Raw genomic sequence first — 21,803 nt, forward strand, 5'->3', positions numbered from 1 at the left:
ATAATATCCCAGATAATTTTTTTTTGTTTTTTTGCACAATAAGAATTACAAACAAACACGTAACCCGTTAAGGTTAGAAAATATAATCTCAATGCTTGCTGAAATTGTAACCCTTCCACTTTCTGATCACCAAGTGCCCAATGTGGGAAGGTGAGAGCATACGGTGATAAGGGGTTCGTTAGCTCACTGATTTGTTAGAAATTATAAAGCAAGTACAATGCTGGGCGGCAAGCCAACCCCTTCTACTTTTCAGCGAGATGAAGAACAAGAACTTGCAAGTAAACCAGCCAAGGGAACAAAAGCATAACCAGAACCAAATCACTCTATCGCTTATGCAACGGGAGGACTTATGCATAAAAACCATCACTCAACCGCATATTCCAGTGGGAGGACAATACCACTCAACCACTTATTCAGTGGGAGGACAAAAGCACAAAGAAATTACAAACACTAAGGCGGCCCAGCCAGCCTCTTCCACTTATGCAGTGGGGATTACAATAAGCACTACAAGTTCAATAAGAGGTTAGTACTACTAACCAATGATACAAGATGATTACGATGAAGTACTACAACATTCAATCATAGACTAACACTGATTTCTGGCTAAAACATAAAAACAACAATTCTGATATAAATACCAGCATCTCCAAAAATGGGCCAGCAACATAGAAATGCACATAACTCTTCCGAATCAGCTCCAAAATGCTCACAAACTCAGGCGAACAACTGCTATGACCAGGGTGAACCAACCAAGAGCTCAAACCAGCACCAAAATCACCACACACAAGTGGCACACAAACCAAGGCACTCCAAGAAAGGTACGTTTAGCTGCAAATTTCGATTTGCTCTTAAAAAATCCCACTCAACACCAAATCCAACACCCTTCCAGAGGAATGATCGCCTCTCTAGTACACTTCCGACGAGTCTCTACCCAGAAGAAACAGACACTCAGGCAGAGAGTTATGAATAGAAATCTGCTTTAGCCACTCCAAACCAGCAACATAGAAAACTCACCAAAACTCTAAAACTGAAAATCCTCACACCAAAAACAACTCTCAATCACACCCACTAGCTAGGTACTATATTGCAAGTACGAAATTGTGCTAGCTAGGAAGCCTCAACTTCGAAGCTCAGTTTTGCTCTTCATTTGGACAGCATAACAATGCAAATTTTTTAGATGATCCAAATGAGAGCCCAAGGCTCTTATTTATAACTTTTTTGCTCCCTAAATTCAAATGCAAATGCCCCGAAATACATCCAAATTACATGTCACTTCATTATTTCCCCCAAAGGCACCCAAATACATTTGAAAAATATAAAATAAGTCCCTCAAGGATGGCGTCCCCTTCCCTTAGACAAGTTCCAACTTTTGCCTAGGATAATAACTTGCAAACAAGACATTGAGTGATGCTCATGAAATAATTCGATTTCCCTTATGCCATTGACTTAGGAAAAATTGATAAAATCACTTGAATAAAATAAACTTCTATTTCCCAAAGTCGTCCAAAATAATATAATTAAATATTAATCTTAGAATGCTGTTTTAATATTTAATAAATCATCTTGCAAGCCAAATACTGCTCAAAACCCAAATGAATTGAGGACTGAAGTGTTGAACCATCCATTGGACTGAACTAAATCTCTGAACCGCCCTGCTCTAAATAGAATCACCTGAACTGATACTTACTAAAAATAGTAAATCAAGCAATATAGCTCCGAAAAACATCATCTTCGCACCCAGTGACAAAACATGGAAAACTCAGTAAGATAGCACCATCTAAACAGTCAATCCCTGACTTACTAAAAATAGTAAGTTCATGCTGCACCAATGTTTGAAACTCTAATTCTTCATTCCACATAGCCTACGGGTCCCTGAGATAGGCCAATGGACCACTGAAAGCACATCATTGAGAAGGGGACATTACACAAAATGGAGTGAAGTTAGTGTTTTCAAAATCAATTAATGCATGATTTGAGCGCCTAAAACAAATTCAAAATTAATCAAGAGGTAAGTAGGCCAGGGGAAGTTTTTGATTTAATTTTGTTTCATGGCAAAGTCGGCCTTAGGGTAAAAGACACATCCACTCACCTTAGGCGCCTATAAAGGTAAATGTGAAACAATCATTTCAACATCAAATCAAACAAATTGTTTCTTCTCTCTTGAGCGAATTTCATTAGCAGCTAGCAGATTTTATCAGCAGTCAGCGAGTTTCATAAGTGCAGATTGGCGAATTTATTATCAAGAAGGCTAATTTACTCCAAAAGGGATCAGCAGCAGTGTCTTCATTAAGGCGAATTCACACAAAAAAATAGCAAGTATATCCTTTGGAGGTTGAATTTATTCATCTTTGCCTAGCTCTTGCAGATCCGTTTATCATCATTTAGTCTTCAAGAAAGGTGAAATCAGTAAAATATGAGGTGAAGTATAGCATCTTGCTTGATAGAAGAGTTATCTTAGGTCTGATTATAGTTAAATTTTGATTGAATTTCATTGAATCAGATCTACATTAACCACCAAATCGATCTTTTTCAGTTATTAAGATCATATTCATCAAGAAGATTTATTTGAATTTCATCTACCCTTTTACCATTATTCTAACTTATACATCTCTTATAGGTGAAAGATGGTGGCTCTCAAAGCAAAACAAGACTCTCTCCCGCCAAGCGCTCATTAAAGAAGATATGAAGGGGAGTGCATTCGAGAGGAGGATCACGTCAAATTGGAGCAAAGTTGGAGACACTCATCTTGGCAAGTTGGACCCCAAGAAGTTTTGCCACCCAACATACATCAACTAACCTACACCAACAGCTAAGAAGATGATTGAAAGTGGACTCATAAACGCAGTTGGCTTTCCTCCCATGGTGCAATGCTACGAGCTCACCGTGGAGTGTGCTCAACATTATGACTCGGAATCGAGGAGAATTGTGGCGAAGGATGGGAAGGTGCTAGCATATCTCTCGGAGACAGCAGTCAGCGAGATGTTTCATCTACCCGAGCCCAAGGAAATGATCTACATAACCTTGGAAGGAGCCAAATCAGCCTATGATGATGATCCTGATGCTTGCGCGAAGATCATTGACAAGTTTTGGTTGAAGAAAAGTAGAGGAGGAAGAAACAGATGGCACGATAGACTGCACAAGATTGACTTACATGATGAATATAGAGATTTCATCACCTTGCTCCATCGATTGGTTGGTGCACCTGAGGCTTCATACTTTGAGGAATAGATGTTCTACTACATTGAGACTGTCACCCGTGACAAGAAGGCGATCAATTGGGCAAGACTTATTAGCAACAACATTGATAAGCAATTAAGGAGGCTAATGCGCACTAGGACGTTCTATATGAGCTCTTATGTCATATACTCCATTGCGAGATATTTTGAATATTTGGGACTCATGTATATAGGTGTTAGGGGTAAACAATTTATGTTAGTAAGAATAATATTTATAAGTGTGTTTATGGTTATGTTGCGTCGCCGAGAGGTTCCCGTCGGGTAGTTGGGAGTTGGTGACGGTTGGCAACTTGCCCAACCGTCGGGTCTATATATTGTTTGGATGGAACCTCGGTAGGGGGAGATTATGTATGGATATTCTGGATAAATCAATAAAGATATAACTCTTCTGGTCTAGTTGTTTATCATTATTACTTATGCTGTGACTAAATGAAGGTACTGGTACGTGAATAATTGGTACGTGTGGGAAACACTGTGTTATCTGTGAGTTCTACCAACCTTACATTAAGGACTAAACATTTTGGCGCCGTTGCTTGAACGAACCTGGAGATAACTATGGCGGTAGGCGGAAGGAATTAATGGGCCGGCCATTCAACCAACAATTAATTGTCGTGGACGGCGACATGCACAAAGAGAGTACCGCGGAAGAGGCATGAGAGGATCAGTTGATAGCAGATTTGGTAGAGTTGTGGGATATGTCGGTCATGTAGCACGTGCAGAGAGAGGCTCGAGAGAGAGCCGTCTCGGAAGGCACGGTACGTGGGAACTCACCGTCAACACTCCCGTCTTTGACTTGCTTGGAAGTATTCCAAGGTTACTCGCCAGAAATCTGATTACACTTGAAGACCGAAGGGAGGAAATTGCATGAGAACTCTGTCAGCAACAAGTACTCCGAAGGTACGAGGAGCGGAGCCATAGGGAGGAAGAGGAGAGGGAGGCTAGTCGATGCCGTAACTCTGGCACTTGATGCCCCTACGACCAAACAAGGACAAATGTACTAGTGCCATTGAAGGACTAGACGAGGGAACTGTACGAAGATCTCTCCGCATAAAAGAACAGGCCGAACGGAGACAGCGGCTAAGGGAGGTTGTTGACTCGAAGAGCCCGGAGAAACACTGCAGAAGTTGGAGTGTGAGTCGGAGTCGTAGTCGGGAGAGACAAAGGCCGTGTACGCGGAAGGAGTTGTCCGAGGTCGCCAGGAACCTGCCACTTCCAGACATAGCGGAGGAGGATCTTGCCGACCAAGCCCCACACTCGACGTCAAGTGAAGGGGACTCCGGAGCCGAGTCGCAGAGCAACCCGTCGGAATATTCTGAACAAGGAGAGGAGGCGGTACGAGACCTGAACGAAGGGATCGCCACTATTTTTAAAGCAACATTATCTGGCATCAATAATTTGTCCTTGTCAGAGGGTATCAAAATAGGAGGGTCAGATCCAGAAACCCCGGGAAGGAGGGACTATAGGAGCGAGGGTGACCAAAGCCCTGCAGATAGGGGCCCAACCAGACCAAGAGTGTACGGTACCTCCTGGACACATAATACCTTTCCGGCATATAGTCACTTCCAAGCACTACATAAAACCCTCCAGGCAAGAACAATGGTACACACCACGGAGAAACAAAAGCTTCCAAAATTCATGGGCAACGGGTCAGAGGACCCCGTACGACATTGTAAGGCTTGTGTGACTATTTGGGAGGCAAATGGCCAGGACGACCGGGATTACTGGTTGAAGGAATTTCCATCCACTCTGTGAGGAATAGCCATTGATTGGTATACAGACTTGGATGCCTAGTATAAAACGTCCTGGAATAACTTGAAGAAGGCTTTCAAAGAGGAGTTCAAACTCCTACGGGACGACAACGAAATTGTGGCGGAGATTTACAACACCAAACAAGGGAAAAGTGAAAGTGTGCGCGCATATAACAAAAGGCTAAGGGAACTACTTAACAAAATGGAGAACCAGCCGGCTGTGGCCTTGTTGAAGGATTGGTACCGTCCCTCAGACGGACGATGAAAGTGGTTCCTCCGCCCTCATATGATGAAGCATACAACCACGTGATGGATATTGAAAGTGAAAACAAGACATCTCGGGGGAAGCAACGATGACAGTACCGATGACGACAGCGATGGGGGGTCCAAAACCGTGCAAGCACTCCGGAAGAATATGATGAGGATGATGAAGGAATTAAAGGGTGACAAGGAAAGTGGCAGGGAAGGAAAAGAACTATGGTGCACCGACTGCAAGACGGAAGGACACACTAAGGGAAGTTGTCCCTGCAAAGTTTTCTGTGACATCTACCGAGTAATGGGACATTCCACTAAGGAATGCCCATACAAGTTGAAAGCATGAAGCACACAAGTGATCTACGCCCAACCCGACCAAGCCACACGGCCGACGACACCTCCGAAGCCGACAACAAACTTTGACGCCTCCCCTGGAGGGTACAGAAACAATCGGCAGGGTAACAATAGATCCAATAATAACACGCCAAGGAGTAGAATTCAATACGATGCGAAGGGACGACCCATGATTCAATGCAGTAAGTGTAACGAATGGGGTCACTTTGCGCGGGAATGCCAAAACGGGGGTGACGCAGGAAGTTTGCTGTGCAGAAGGTGCGGCCCAGGAAATCACGAGGACATAGATTGTCCAAAGCAAAAAGGGGTGAATATGCTGGAGGTGGAAGGACCGGGGGAAGGTGTATTGGTAATCACAAGATTGCAAAACAAGAGCCATGTATCCTAACCCTCGCATGAAGAAGGAAAGACTCCAGGAAGCCAAGGCGGATATCGAGCGGGCGATGGCAGAAGAGCAAAGGGCCTCACACTTGGCTGCCAGTACACCACTCCAGTCAGGACCGGAGAAAACTATCATTAAGCAGATGTTACAGACCACAATACCCGTACAGGTATCCGACCTTCTGCAGACCATGCCACAGTTGAGGATGGCCCTGACAAATGCAACCGGGGACACCACCCTCGTCCAGGAACACCAAACGATGACAAAACCGTGTAGTACGGACCCGGTGAAGGAACCTGGTACGGATGCCATGAACCCTATGCTACTCACGGTAAGCATTGGACGGAAACTGGCAGTAGTAGAGATGGATATGATGGGACAAAAGCTCACAAACACCATTGTGGATGGCGGGTCCGGAGTCAACGTACTACCGGAGGAAAATTGGAGAAGCGTTGGCAAGCCTACACTCAAGCCACCAACATTCCACCTGGTCGGTGCAGACCAACATGGTATCAAACCCCTCGACACCCTCATGGCACAAAAGGTGGTAATTAGGACGCAGCAATTCCTTCTGGATTTCGTAGTCATCCCATTGGAAGGAAAAGCGTACGACGCCCTCCTAGGAAGGGGATGGCTGATCATGGCCAGAGCCAATCATAACTGGAAGAAGAATATGCTCTCAATCGAGAGTGACGGTCATAAGTGTGTAATCGATCTAAGGAACCAGTCCGTCAGTGAAGAGCTCGCGTCATCTGACTCCGACTCAGAAGATTCAAATAGATGGGAGTGGGGTTTTGAAGGAGACAGGAGGGAAAGAGCCCAACGAGGAAGGAGTGTTGGAACTGGACGGATGTTCCGAAGATGGAACTAGTTCACTAGCCGGACTCTTTCATTGACAAATGGAGGACTATGACGTCTTCCACCCGGAGTGTCACATGCTGCAAGTATGTGAGATAGGGGAATCAAGTGGCGGTATGGAAGAACAGTCATTTCCCCCGGAGTACGGTAGGTACCAGGAGGGAATGGCACGGATGGACGACACGCTAGCCCACCAGTTTGAACGAGATAAACCCATCAAGTACAAGGAAAGAGATGTGAAGAAGGTTAATCTCGGCAATGAGGAAGAACGCAGATGAGACTTGTAGGGGATGACTGGAATCCCGTGCTGAAGACAACAACCTTCAAGATATTCCTGGAATATAAGGACATCTTTGCCTGGACCTACAAGGACATGAAGGGGGTACTGCCGGAGCTATGCGTACATCGCATAACCCTCGTACCAGGAGCCCAACCAGTACGGAGGAGGCCGTATAGGATGAACAAAAACTACGCAGCCAAAGTAAATGAGGAGATTAATAAAATGCTAGAAGAAGGGATCATATTCAAAGTAGAAACTAGTGACTGGGTTTCCCCAATAGTCATCTCTCTTAAGAAGGAAGCTAATCAGATAAGGATATGCGTCGACTTCAGGTACCTGTACGCAGTAACCATCAAGGATCCATTTCCAATCCCATTCATTGACAGCATCCTGGAAGAAGTCGCTGGGTATGAGATATACACATTCCTGGATGGATTCTCCAGGTACAACCAGATAAGTATCGCGGAAGAAGACAAGCTGAAGACCACATTCGTGGTGGAGGAAGGGGTGTACGCCTATAATCGCATGCCCTTCGGACTATGCAATGCACCTGCAATCTTTCATAGAATAATTTTGCACATTTTTGACAAGATGTCCGTAGGAAACTTCAGGGCATTCCTGGATGACTGGTCGATTTTTTAGCGATCAGGAAGACCATTTGAAGGCTTTGGGGGAGTGCATGGAGAGGTGTCGGAAGGCTAGGCTAGCCTTGAACCCAAGGAAATGCAGGTTTATGGTACCACAAGGGAAGCTTCTAGGCCACATCGTTTGTAAGGAAGGTTTGAAGACAGACCAGACAAGATAGGAGTGATTGTCAACATGGAAAGCCCAACAAATGTGACAGGGGTGAAATCATTCCTGGGCCATGTCGGCTACTACCGGAGATTCATCAAAGGCTTTGCACAGGTTTCCTGGCCCTTAGATAAGCTAACGAGGAAGGGAGAGCCGTTCATATGGGGTATAGAGGAGGAAGAAGCCTTCAAAGAATTGAAAGATCGGCTGGTGAGTGCGCCAATATTGGTATACCCGGACTGGAACAAAGAGTTTCATGTACATGTCGATGCCTCCAACTTTGCAATTGGTGCTACCCTCGCGTAGGTAGGGACACAAGGACTGGACCATTCCGTTTTTTTCGCGAGCCGACTCCTGTCAAGGGCTGAATGGAACTACAGCACAACAAAGCGAGAGGCACTAGGGATGGTGTACGCAGTACAAAAGTTCCGACACTACTTGTTGGCTACGCCGTTCACATTTTATGTGGACCATCAGGCACTAATGTACCTGGTAAATAAACCAATCATCCAGGGTAGGGTAAGTCGATGGCTACTTCTCCTGCAGGAATTCACCTTCACCATTATCGTACGGCCAGGAAAGTCCCATGTAATAGCCGACCAACTATCAAGGATCAAATCAGGGGAACTAGCCGAGGGGGTGAACGAAGACTTTCCAGATGCACACTTGTTCCAAATTTCAATACTACCAGCCTGGTATGAAAAGATAGGCTAGTACCTATCTACCTCCACATTTCCAAGAGAGATGCCTTCAGGGGAATGGAGGAAGTTGGCACTGAAGAGTAAGACCTTCCAACTAATCAATGGGCTTCTATATAAAATGGGTCCCGACCAATCTTGAGGAGGTGTGTCATGGAGGAGGAAATTCCCGGTGTGTTGAAGGAGGCACACGACGGGTTAGCAGGTAGACATATGGGACCAGATGCAACTGCCAGGAAAGTGCTTCTGGCCGGCCTATGGTGGCCAACTCTACACACCGACGCTCGAGAGTGGGTGATTGGGTGCGACACTTGCCAGCGGGCGGGAAAACCACTCAAGAGGGACTTCATGCCTCTCTTTCCTTCGCAGCCGCAGTAGTTATTCGAACGGTGGGGTCTGGACTTTGTGGGACCTTTGAAGCCAAGTAACATGCACAAGTGTAAATATATTGTAGTAGCCATGGAATGCCTCACCAAGTGGGCAAAAGCAAGGGCTTTGCCGGACAACACGGCTTTGAGTACGACATGGTTCTTGTACGAACAAATTGTCACAAGGTATGGGATACCCCTTCAAATCACTAGTGACAGGGGAGTGCACTTTGTCAATCAAGTAATTCGTACCATGATCGTAGAATTAAAAATATTCCACAACCTATCTAGTCCATACTATCCTCGAGCTAATGGCAGGCAGAAGCAACCAACAAGGTGTTGGTATCAATAATCTACAAATCATGTGGGGTGGAACAGGAAGACTGGGAGGAAAGACTACCAGCCGTGCTATGGGCGTACCATACAACATACAAAGTCACTATCGGGCATGCTCCATTCCAGCTCATGTACGGGTAGGAGGCAGTAGTACCAGCTGAGTACATCGAACCTAGCCTTCGGGTGGCGGTGGATAATAGACTTGGTGATGAAGAAAGCTTGAGTACAAGGTTTGGCAGCTTGATAAAACTAGACGAATGAAGACTGATGGCACAATGGGCGACGGAGGTAGCGCAACGGCGACGGAAGCATTGGCATGACCAACACCTACGACGGGCCAACTTCCGGCCAGGGTAGTTAGTTTTGAAGTATAACGACCGGAACAAACTCCGACCGGGGAAGTTTAAAATCCGTTGGCTTGGACCTTATAAGATCAGAGAAGTCGGTAAGAACGGGGCAGTGAAGCTCTAGACTCTGGACAACAATCCAATCAGGGACCCAGTGAATGGTTCCAAACTGAAAATCTACAAAGAACGGAGCAAACCTGTCATTTAGATTAACATGTTGGGATACGCCACCAAGGGGCACTAGACCATTGGCCTGAAGAAGGAAGTGGACGAAGACCCGATGATAAAAGAAGAAACTTTCCGGAGAGATGAAGAGTGGGCAAAACCTTTTACGGCCATGGAAGAACGACTGGTGTCAAAACGGGTAGAAGGTGTGGCGGTTCCGAGGGTCCACAAGCACCTCACGAATGCTATTTTTGGGGACTTGACTGTTTGGGTGCGAGTCTGAGGGCACTGGAAGAAGTGGGCCCCATACGAAGGACTTCGGGAAGGGTACGTGGCTTATGACATTGATGAAGAAGCAGAGGCCCGGAGGAGAGCAGAAAATACAAACAAAGAGGAGGCACCGATAGACCTGGAGGAGGAGCTTGATTTAGAGGCATACGGGGTGACCCTAGGTCCCTATTTAAAAATGGTGCTAAAAACAGAGGATCTATTCGTCATCGCCTTCGAGCCAAGCGATGCAGTGGCCGGACCCAATTCATTGTATCGGGTGATCCCTAACCCCGTAGGACCACCGGAGGTCGACGAAGAGATCGTGAAATGGTACCAGTAGTATGGGGGTCGCTACATTGACGACCGATATAAGGGGGTGGGACCCGCTCCGTTAGTTGACAAGATATGGGACCTAGAGTACGTGGGGACATGCTGTACACAAGAATGTTATAGAAGACTTCCGCACGTCTGTATGTGGCTACATGATTCAGAGAGAAAAATAAAAACTGTGAGCGAGCCTTCAGGGGTGAAGAGGAGCAACAAAGGGGATGAGGACATCGACCAGAAACCAAACAAAAAATGGAAGGAAGATAGGACATGGAACAAAGGAACGGTGAAGAAGGTGAAGAAGAAGCATAGTACTCGACCAACAAAGAGAAAACAAAGGGGGCAGAAAGATCATTCAGCAGCAATGGTAGACGCAATAAACTGGCCAATGGACCCCAGAAGGCCAATTGGAAGGTACAACCTGACCAAGGGATACCTTGGTAAACTAAAGGTACGGGGATTGATATTTAAAAAGCGTTGCCAAAAAAGGAAGTGAAACGACTGTTAAAGAAGGGGGTACTAAAGGGCAAGGAAGGGAAATACATGGAAAAAAGAAAAAAATCAAAGTTGGCAAGTATTAGAAAATTGAAATGCCAGGCAAAAATAAGCAAAATAAGTAAGGAAAAATTTAGATTGCTAAAAAGGCATTTATTTTATATTAAGTTAATAAAGCATTTGCACCTAACCCTAACCCTGACAAGGATAAGTGATTATAAAAACCCCCAAAAGGTCCAATTGTACACAGAGCAGGGAAGGCAGCCAGGCGAAATTGAGAGGATGAAGACAGGTAACCGTACGGCTGGGCAAAGGAGGGAAATTAAGTCCGTACACCGTCTAGACCGATCGTACGGATGTAAAAGCGTGCGAAGAAAGAGTGGCAAATCCGTATGGTGTACGGATTGCACGAGCTGGGAAGCAGGAGAGCCAGACGCCTAAACCGTACGGCGTATGACCGATACGTACGAACGTGACAAAAGAAAATGAAAGGCCATTGAATAACTCGTATAGTGTACGGTGTACGAAAAGCATATCACGAGAAGGTGTGTGGCGTACGGTGGTCATATTTGACCCGACGGTGGGCACCAAAGTCGACAGAGTATTCCATATGACAGACAATCTCGGCGCCATATTCTGTACGGAGTTCAATACAGATCGTACGGTCAGCTAAGAAGCTGGTACAACAGTGTTTGGCCGTTGACGCAGGGAAGGAGGAAGTCGTACGGACACGAAAACAAGTACCGTACGAAGACCAACACACAATAGTCCGTACACGCAGGCAGTAGGCAGGTATAGGAAGCAAGAGGCAAAGCACACTACGGAATCTGTACGGTGAGGAGGCTATGGGTAGTGCAATGGGTCGTACAAATTGGCAAAGCACACTGTCCGATGGTTATAATAATGACCAAGGACGGGGCAAAGGAAGGAGAACAAAACAAGGCAGTTGCAGTGCAGCCATGACTGCCACAGAGCCAGCCAGCAGCAAGAAAGCCAGGAACAGGTTAAAGGTACAAAAGGATTCAGAGGGAATCATGGCGGAGAATGTAGCATTTGAGAGTGTGACCGGCAGCGAATGCCGTACCTGGTGGGAAGAAACCCCTCTGGACCATGTAGCAAAGGATTCTCTCAGGAGGGCCCATGTCGACCATGCCATCCAAATGCCCACATTCAACATTAAGGATTTCGAGCCAGTTCTGCGAAGCATGGTGTCTGGATATAACCCAAAGGAACGAGCTTCCGTCATTCAGTTTCAAGGTTGCACAATGTGAGTTTCGTTTAAACCAGAGGATTTCAGGAGGGTCTTTGGTATACCCGAGAAAGGGGCATTCGCGGCCAAACCAACCAAAAATCTCACCAAGGAAAAAAAAATGGTTGATGGATTTGGTATGCAGGGACGATCTCACGGAGGAACAGTGGAAGAGTGCTTGGGCTGATGGCAAAGGAATGAAGCGTGCGTTTATCGCAACAGGAGAATGGGGGATGTTAATGGACCTGGTCAAAAGTCGCCTTACCGAAGCCAGCCCTGCATCTGACATAGCTATCTGGATGATAGGATTAATGAATGGGATTAAATGTGGGAAGGTTTACAACTGAGGGCAACTCTTGGCAGAACGAATTCATGATTTTCTGAGACTGGAACACAAGACGTTCTACATGTGCCATCATGCTATCAGCTTATTCCTGGACGCTGTACGCCTTCAAGTACCACCAGAAATATGGGGAACATTCGAACCACGTGGACGGGTGGAACCGAACAAACCCACTATGTACTACTATACCCACCTGGACACACTAGGTGACACCGCGCAACCAACCAAAAAGAAAAGAAAACTGGACGCATCCATCGAAGTCAAAGATGTCAGCAGCACAGAGGGTTCGGAGGAGGTGGAAGAGACTTAGGAACAGGAAAGTGGTGATGAGGGGTTCCATATGGCAGGACACATAGCTGTAGAGGAGGAAGGGGAAACAGATTTGCAGCAACAGGGAGAGGAGCAGCACAGAGTGTTACGAGCACAATGGAAAAGTACGAGAGTAAAGTTCACACCTCCAAAATTATCCTCGACACACTTGGTACCACAGGAAGCACTTACGGTGGCCAGCCCCATGGGAGACGTGTTGACGTGTCTAAAGTCGCATTGCCGCAAACTCCATTCGGCAAACGCATAATAGAATGTACTCGCTGAGTATCCTATCCTCTCTTGAGATAAGGAAATCCCTAATGCTATTTTTTGTGTTTGATCAAAGGGGACGACCTCAAGGTTTTGATTGTCAGGTCTTGACTACGGGATTACTCAGTGGTTTGATGTGTTTTGCTAGAAACACAAAGGGGACTTATGGTGAGATGGGCAATTGCTGGATGAGTTCCCTAAAATTCTAACAGTCTTGTTATCGATTGGTTCCAGTTAGATGATACTATTTCAGTTGGACTGTGGATTCTTCTTGGTAAAAAGGAAAAAAGAAGGGATAGGAAAAGGGGGATACAGAAAGTCTAATTATTTAACTAAGATAGCATATTCAAGAAAAGCAGACATACACCTCCAAATAACCAGATTAAACACTATCAGCTATTTAAGCACAATATTTGTATGAATCTAGTGCGATCTTCAAGGGAAAATTAAGATTTTCATGCTATTAAACAAAGATTCAGAATTTTGACATTCATTCACTAAGTGTTCAATAACCGAACTAAGCATGTGAGAGGGTTCAGATTAACCATGCAGAAGGAATGACAATCAGTCAGTCCCTAATGGTATGAACAACGAGGATTCTATCAGATGTTTATCTAGAAAATGCTATAGAGAAATGAAAGAAACATAACAGAATAATTCAAATGGTGAAGAAGGAGACCATGCACTCACAATGAAATAGAAACAGTTTTAACTTTGCATTAAATCTTGTGTAAATTTCGCCAGAGCTTCAGCAACAATCCATGAACTTCTTACAAAATGAGGGAAAACCAGTCCCCTTTAAATAGGCTTCCAAAAATAGATGTTAGGTTCTTGGAGGAGTTGTTAGGTTCTTTGAATGTTTTTGTGTTGTAATAAGGTTTTTGGACACCATTCATTGTGTTTTGATCAGCCATGTCAGGCTTTGATGCCATTTTTGTAGTGTGCACTCCCTTGGACCTATTTGGTTAACCATGTTAACATGACATCCAAAATGCCTAAATGAGGCAAGCAATGTATTTTGACTTTTATGTGGCCTATTTGTAAGGTATATGATGTGTTCTAATAGGTCTCATAGGTAAAAGTCATAAGTTGTCAAGTTTGTGCAAAGTTATCAAGTTGAATGACAACTTTTGTTGTCAATTTGTTGTCAAAATGTAACTAATTTCCCTGCAACGGCTAACTAATTCAAATTTTTGTTGGAGTCGGTTGAGGAGGTTGGAGAAACCCTATTTAAGGTCTTGGAGGTTGAAGGGATGAGTTGATGATGAAATTTGGATGTAATTTGGTGATCAGATTCAATAAACGCTCAAAAAGTTCCTTAAATCTGCTGTAACAGTGCCTTGTACAGATTTTGTACGGACTCCATGTGCAGTCTAAGTCATTGATTTGAATAGGCATATGTGTTGATGATCTTTTGGTTTTGATTTGGTTGAAAAAGGTTGAATAACAAGGAAGATATCTGCATTTTTGTAATAGGTGGTCTGAAAACCCTTCAAAACCAGGGTTTTTTAGAGAAATGCTCTCTTAACCCCACATTCCTTTGGCCAAATAAGCTCAAAATTTGAGGAATGGTAGGGGAGACCATGTACTTTAAGATTCTCGAGGTTTCTGAGTGGGCCGTTGAGTTGGTGGAATTTGGGATCATGCCCTAGGCTAGGCATCCTCATGTGACTAGCCCGTTTTGATTGCTAAAGTTGGTGCAGGGATAAAACTATGCGTGCTGGACCCTATATGATTGTGGATTTGTTGTTTTGGGATGTGTGCAAACCTTCTACATCCATTGGTGTCATTGGATTAGGCCATTGGAGTGTGGTTGATTTGTAAACGTGGCCTAAAAGCCATTTTAGCCCTTCTGTAGCAACAATATTTGACCCAGCAAATGCAAGAGTTGGGTTCTGAGTTTTGGCAATGTTTTGTGTCATCATTGGAGGTTTCCAAAAGTGTCAAGAGTCTGTGGTGTCCTTAGGAGGATTTCCGAGTTCTGCCTCAAAAGTTCAAATGTGATAACCCTCTATTGTATCACATGATGTAAATCTTACCTTGGTATCATAGAAATTTACTCTTTATTTTTGCATTCGTAAACCCTATTAGGATTATTACCAGCAATAAATGTATGAATGTATTAATAATAATTAAATAAATCTATGCAAAGGTTGAAAGAATACATCAATAATGATAATAGTATATATTAATGAGTTCATTAGAAATATATAAAATGAAGAAATAAATTATTAAAATAATGTTAATATATTAAATGAAGAAATAAATTACTAAATAATGTTAATATATTAAATAATGTTACTATAAGAAATAAATTATTAAATAATTAAATAATGTTACTATATTAAAAGATAAATTATTAAATAATATTAATATATTATATAAAGTTCATTGAACAAAGAAGTAATTAGGAATAATGCCGATGTATTATTGCCCCCCACGGGAAGTGGTGGGACGGGAGTCGACCCCACCATCACACCCCTTCCCACGGAAGGGACCCCATGGTGGGACGCAACCCCTCCCTACCACGGGTACAAATTAAAGACGGCCTACAAACCCGAGAAGGAGGAGGGAGAATAAGGGAAACGAGAGGAACAGAGGCTGCACCAGCAAAGACTGCAAAAAAAGGTAAGAGATTAGCATGTACGCCACAGGAATATATATGTGTGTGGTCGTGTGTGCCACACACACACACACACACACACACACATATATATATTTATAATGGATCTGTCACATGTGATATGTCACCAATCTCTTTGACAGAGTTATTGTATTATCATAATATTGTCTCATATATATGTATAAATATATGTACATGTGTGTATCCACACACACACACACAGATATATATATGCAATCTAATTGTTCATGTAGGATCAATAATAGTAATTAAGAAGTATGTAGAGGCAGACATAAATTATAAATTAAAATGATAATGAAAATGTAAATTGTTATGAAATGCTGGGTGCTAATGAATAACAATAATTTGGCTATGTGATGGAGGCTATTGGGAAAAATCCCCTTAGCCTAATTCGGGATTATGATAATCCATGGTAGGAAGTATATACTGAGTACTCATATGCATGTATGTTAAAGGCTTGGGTGTAGGAAGCTCACCCAAGACGAGACGGCTCTTGCCGGTTCTCTCTGGTAGACTTGGATGATAAGATGTATCATCCAAGGCAGGAATTGATCATATGACGATCTTCCTTGGTAGGCTTGGATGTAAGATGCTACATCCAAGACGGGAATTGAATTATCCATGGACTTCCTTGGTAAGGCTTGGAACCATAATTGATTCCAAGAAGACGGGCATTACAACCCGCCTAAGGACATATCCCAATACTTCACCCGTATCCTTTTTATTACCTAAGAATTAAGATTTGTTTTAATTAAGTAGATGAAGTTTAATTGCAAATTAGATTAGTAATATATATTTTTTTGTATTCTAACAGTCTGTTTTGCAGGAAAGTGATCTATAACTAGTAGGGACATTACATCAAAATAGGGCTACTAGGAGTAGGAGTTAGTAGTAGGCTTATTATCTTGATTGATTTGCACACACAAAAAGGGTGTTGTTTTGCTTGTGAATAGTGTTCCTTGAGTTGGCCAAGTGGTACTATAGGGTCCACACCTGTTTGCAATGTTGGTTGAGTTGTAAACCAAGTAGCCATAGGTGGCGACAAGAGAGTTGGTATCAAGAACAATCTTGATGTGAGAAGTTGTATCTCCATGAGTTGTTCATGGACATAGTGGGGTCCCACTGAGAAAGGTGGAGCGTAGAGGAGTCCTTTCATGTTGTTGTTGGACTGTCCAAGAATCCATGAGAATATTGAGACCTTAGTCGAGGGTCTGGTGGATTGAGTTTGTGTGAGAAGCCTTTGTTCCTTGGGGCTCTGCATCAGTTTGACTTGATCATAATTCACATTCAATATTTGCTAGTTTTGCTTGATTAATTCCATGACTTTGCTTATATTGTAATTGCTTAGCTAGCTAACAATATTTCTTAGCTATTTCCATTACCCTCATTGTTGTCTTCATATGCTCTTAGCTTGCTCACATCAAAAGCTTGGTGATCATCAGGAGCTAGGATTTGAGGGATTGCAATCTTTTTTGTGAATTTGAGCTAACACCTTGCTAGGTTATTACATTGGTATTGGAGCTATTGGTCTTTCCATCTAGTTTTTCATATTTAATCCAGTTTATGTAAGACTATTTTTCATATGCATCGCAATGACGAAGCAAACATTTGTTATCAGAGGGAAATCAAAAAATAGTGTCAATTTTCAGAGAATCTAGAAGTAGAGTCTCCACCTTTAGAAAGTATGTCAAATTTGAATAATCTGGTAGCAAAAGAAACAACAATAACAAAACCACCACTCAACCAACACACTATGGGATGAACCACCCATTCTCCTCCGTCTGCTATGTGGGATTTATCATCGTTTCCCAAAATTTATAGCTGCTTGTATATATTTTTTTCCTCTTCACAGTTGACGGATGCTTTATGACTGATGTCACCTAATTTTGGTTGCTGGCCCCTTCCATAATATTTTTATTGCCTTTATTTTTCCTTTTAATGAAGCTTACTTAAGGGGATATAAGGTACCTACATACGTCTTAAAGCTTTTTCTTTTGACAGGAAAAAAACAATATATTCCCTTCAACTTTGGGTATCACATAGATACATACATACATATATATTTATGTATGTATGTATGCATGTGTGTATGTATGTATGTATATGTATATATATGTATGCATATATATGTAATGTTTTTTCTAAAATATTATAAATTGATTTTTATTAATATTATATTTTTTAAATATAATTTTTTTTAATAATAATGAAATTTTAGCTTTTTATTTTATTTGATAAATATTTAAATAAATAAATTTTTCTCCTTTTTTTAACTCTTTATTTAATGCAATACACAAAATTGAGAATGCCACTACATGCTAGTTTGTGCAATATTTTCATTCAGACCACCCTCAGATGGCAAGGCCTCTCTCTCTCTCTCTCTCTCTCTCTCCAGCGAGAGTGCGTAACTATCCTATAACACTCCAATATCAAGAATAAAATTAGTGAGTTTCAAATATAGAAATCTGAACTAAAATAGTTATTCACAATATTAACATTTCTATATACAATTCAATCACATAAACTATATATGCAGTTACACAAGCACATTCATAACTACTATAACTAGCCACATTCTTCATATCATTGAAACGGTTACTTTTAACAACTAGGTAAAGCAGTTGATTTTATTTCCAAATAAAACAAATATGTAAGGATATCATTTCTGAAATTTAGTGCCAAATGTAATGACAGTTAGGTTTCATCTTTAGATGAGCATATATACAATCATGTCATTATAAAATTTAGGGTTGTGACAATTCATGCCATGTGGTCATGAACTAGATTGCCAGATTGTCAACAAACTTCCATATTGGCTTGTGCAATTTAGGCATTTAGAGTCATAAAAGTGACAAATCAAAACACCAACAAAGTTTTATCAATTTATTGAAAATATAGTCATCTCCAATGAAGGGCTGTATTGTGTTTTTAAAAATGGCTTCCCCTCTCAGGCTTTGTCTGCCCTGTGTAGGCAATTATGGCCTAAAATAATTTTTTTATATCATGTTGATGATTATCAAATATCTATCTGATTAATATTTTCCTTTTTCTACATCTACTTCAATAATTCAAATTTTTAATTTTTGTAATTTTACTTTGATTTTAGTGTTTTACATCATTTAATATCTCATATACATTGTATATATATCCAAGTACCCGTCTGCAATTTATTTTGGAAATGGTATATTGGAAGTGTAACCCATCCCCATATCCTGTCCCCATCGCCTGTACTAGTATCAGTCCCCTGATGACTATGGTAGTAAGGAAATTCTTTCATAGTTTTACCATTTGAATTAACTATAATATTGATTTGTCTTTGTCTTCCTAAAGTTAAAATTTTCAGTATATCATCATGTATTCTATCTTTAGTTATTGCATGCATGCATGTTTCTATGAGAACACATTGGTTGTTTTCAAGTTATTCCAGTCACTAAAGTTTGAGTGTGATGCAGTTATCCAACTTGAAATTTGGAAGGCCAAGGGTAAACAATCAGCCAAGCCCGTGGAAGAAGCATTTGAAGATTTACTCCCTGCAACATGGAAGAAGATGGTAAATATTAACATACTTTTTTGGAAAAATCTTGTAGTGAAAGCAAGATAAGTTGTATTGTTTAGGTTGTCTTGTTTCATGAAAAATATTGTTGTCCTAATTATGTGCAGATGATTCCAGCAAGTTCTAATGAACTAAGATAAATTGATTTCAGAAATTTTTAATATTATTTTTCTTTCAAAAATTGGACATAGTTTTTTTCCATGCTTTTTATTGTTCTTTTTGATTAAGGTAAATAATATGGGTTACTTTCAGAAGGTTAGTTTGCATGGGCTGCTAAGTTGAGTAACCTCAGATAGAATACATTTTGCACAATTCAAGACAAACATAATTGTCGTAGAGTAATTCAGAAGCTTTACAGTAGAGAACTGAACACTAAGTTCTAGTTAATTTTAGGCTTCATTCTCAAATTATAGATACATCTAGATGGATTAAAGTTTATAAATCCATTAGAAAGAATGCTGAAGAGTACAATGAATTCAGTCAAATTTAATGCTAATTTATTCTAAAGGATCAATACATTTAATCTTTTCAATGAGCCTTTTTTTTGAACAGTCAATTTAAATTTTCTAATTTAATGAATGTTGAGAAATGGCCCTAACTTTGGTTTCATCTTATAAATTACAATTTGTGCAATGATCATATTTGTCATGTATATTTACTTCGATTGTAAGGTCAGAATTGTGAAATTATCACATTTGACAATTATACTTTGATTGTGAGGTCAGAGTGACATTAATAGTGATTATAGCTGTTAAAGTTTTAGGGGCTTATAAAATTACTAGATTTTGCGATACAGGATAGATGCTCAAGGGAACCTTAACACGGGGCATTGTAGATCAAGTTGTGCAACATTTCCTTCTTTGTGGTGAAATTCCAATCAAGCGTTGTCAGAATTAGAAAATAACAATTGATCTAGGTTGACTTGATTATCTGTTCACTTACCATCTTTAGTAGCATCCCCTTTTTGATGTTCCAAGGAACTTGCCGTGCACAATTTTGATGGGTTCCATTCTAATTAAACTTAGTTTGGCAACTTGGCAGTTCATAAGTAGTGCAATTTTCCGTTTGTCTAGATGAAGTTTCACTTGGTCGGTGCTTTGGTACTTGACAAATTCTGTCCATTCAATTTTTTAAAGAAAACACCTTATACATATGATTAAATCTATGCATAGTAGTTAAATATTATCAATTCCCACTACCTTCTATATATGTTTTCTTTCCATACTTTACACATTTTTTTCCTTGTAGTTATCATCTTCATCTTGTACATATATTTCAATCATTTATGCAGCTGTCTATGTTTGCTTGGGGGAGGCTAATTAGGGTTGGATACTTAAATCTTATAAACCTCTAAGGATATTTTGATAGGCTCCAGGATTAGGGACCCCATTCAATAACCCATGGATTAGTATTCATCAGACCTGAAACTATATGCAGTCCATTATCAGGTTCCAAGATGCTAAGCACACTAAATCCATTTGTTTTATCCTCTTTCTTCTACAAGTAAATAGTGATCCATATAAGACAACAAAACCTCGTCATAGAAACAAGTTAAGGGGAGTGGAATTATCGTCTAACTTTCTGAAAATTTAGTATTGAATTAGAAAATCATCAGAAATATAATCATTGCACTCATCCTATGATGGTTATTGAATTGTCCTCTGAAATAAGCCATTGGAGAAGTTTATTTATTATTCTTTCTATTGATAGAAACAGCAAATGCATTATGTTTCCTAGAGGATGTATTTCAACAACATGCATTCACTTATCTATTGTAAATAAAATTTGGGGGTTATTCTTCTTTAATTATTAAAGATAGGGTTAATATTCACTATATCTAGTACACATCAAGCTTTATAAGTTTTGAATGAAATGATAAAGTATGATTTGAACTTTGAGAAATCATCTATTTAGTGGGTGTTTTCAAATAACTAAGGACTTGTATATATACCTCATACAAACGACATCATTTGTAGATAGCTTGATTTAGAATCTTAAATAAAATAGTCAAGTTAAAGTTAGAAAGTATAATTAATCATGATCTCATGCTTTAAGGATGTGGATAAGGAATTTGTTGAATGAATTTTCCCACCGTATCATATTCTCAACAATCTTGAACAAGGAGATTTCCTTGATAATTAGAACTTTGTACCTACTAATAACACAACTCTGGAATTTGAATCAATCCCCTTAATTAACCACATAGTCATCACAAAACTCAATGGATGGGTTTTCTGTAATGTCCCTAACACAAATTTTGAACCCAACTTGCAATGTTTCTGATTTCTCACTTGCAGGCATTCTGTCAAACACTTTGCATGCAAGTTATCATAGAGTATTTTCTGAATTCAATGAATTTGAACAGCTACAGCTATGGATTTAAATCATAAACCAACCATTTAAACATCACAATATTCAGTGATAATATAGGGACATTTTATCAAACATTTGGTCTCCTTTATTTGATGTTGACATCGTTAACAATGAACTTCAGTATTGCTGCTCAGAAATCAGCATTACACAA

At 41.0% G+C, this 21,803-nt stretch overlaps 1 protein-coding gene across 3 annotated transcripts in view; it reads left to right on the plus strand.

Annotated features, from left to right (window-relative positions):
- The window catches only part of LOC131873922 (inositol polyphosphate multikinase alpha-like), a 233,511-nt gene that overhangs the window by 50,433 nt on the left and 161,275 nt on the right, over window positions 1–21,803 (plus strand). For all 3 annotated transcript variants that reach the window (XM_059217098.1, XM_059217095.1, XM_059217097.1), the window contains one exon: window positions 19,179–19,276. In XM_059217098.1, the coding sequence (XP_059073081.1) occupies window positions 19,264–19,276 (13 nt within the window). In that variant the 5' untranslated portion in view covers window positions 19,179–19,263. The remainder of the gene's footprint in view (window positions 1–19,178; window positions 19,277–21,803) is intronic.

The sequence above is a fragment of the Cryptomeria japonica genome, chromosome 1 (assembly GCF_030272615.1).
Source record: "Cryptomeria japonica chromosome 1, Sugi_1.0, whole genome shotgun sequence".
NCBI lineage: Eukaryota > Viridiplantae > Streptophyta > Pinopsida > Cupressales > Cupressaceae > Cryptomeria > Cryptomeria japonica.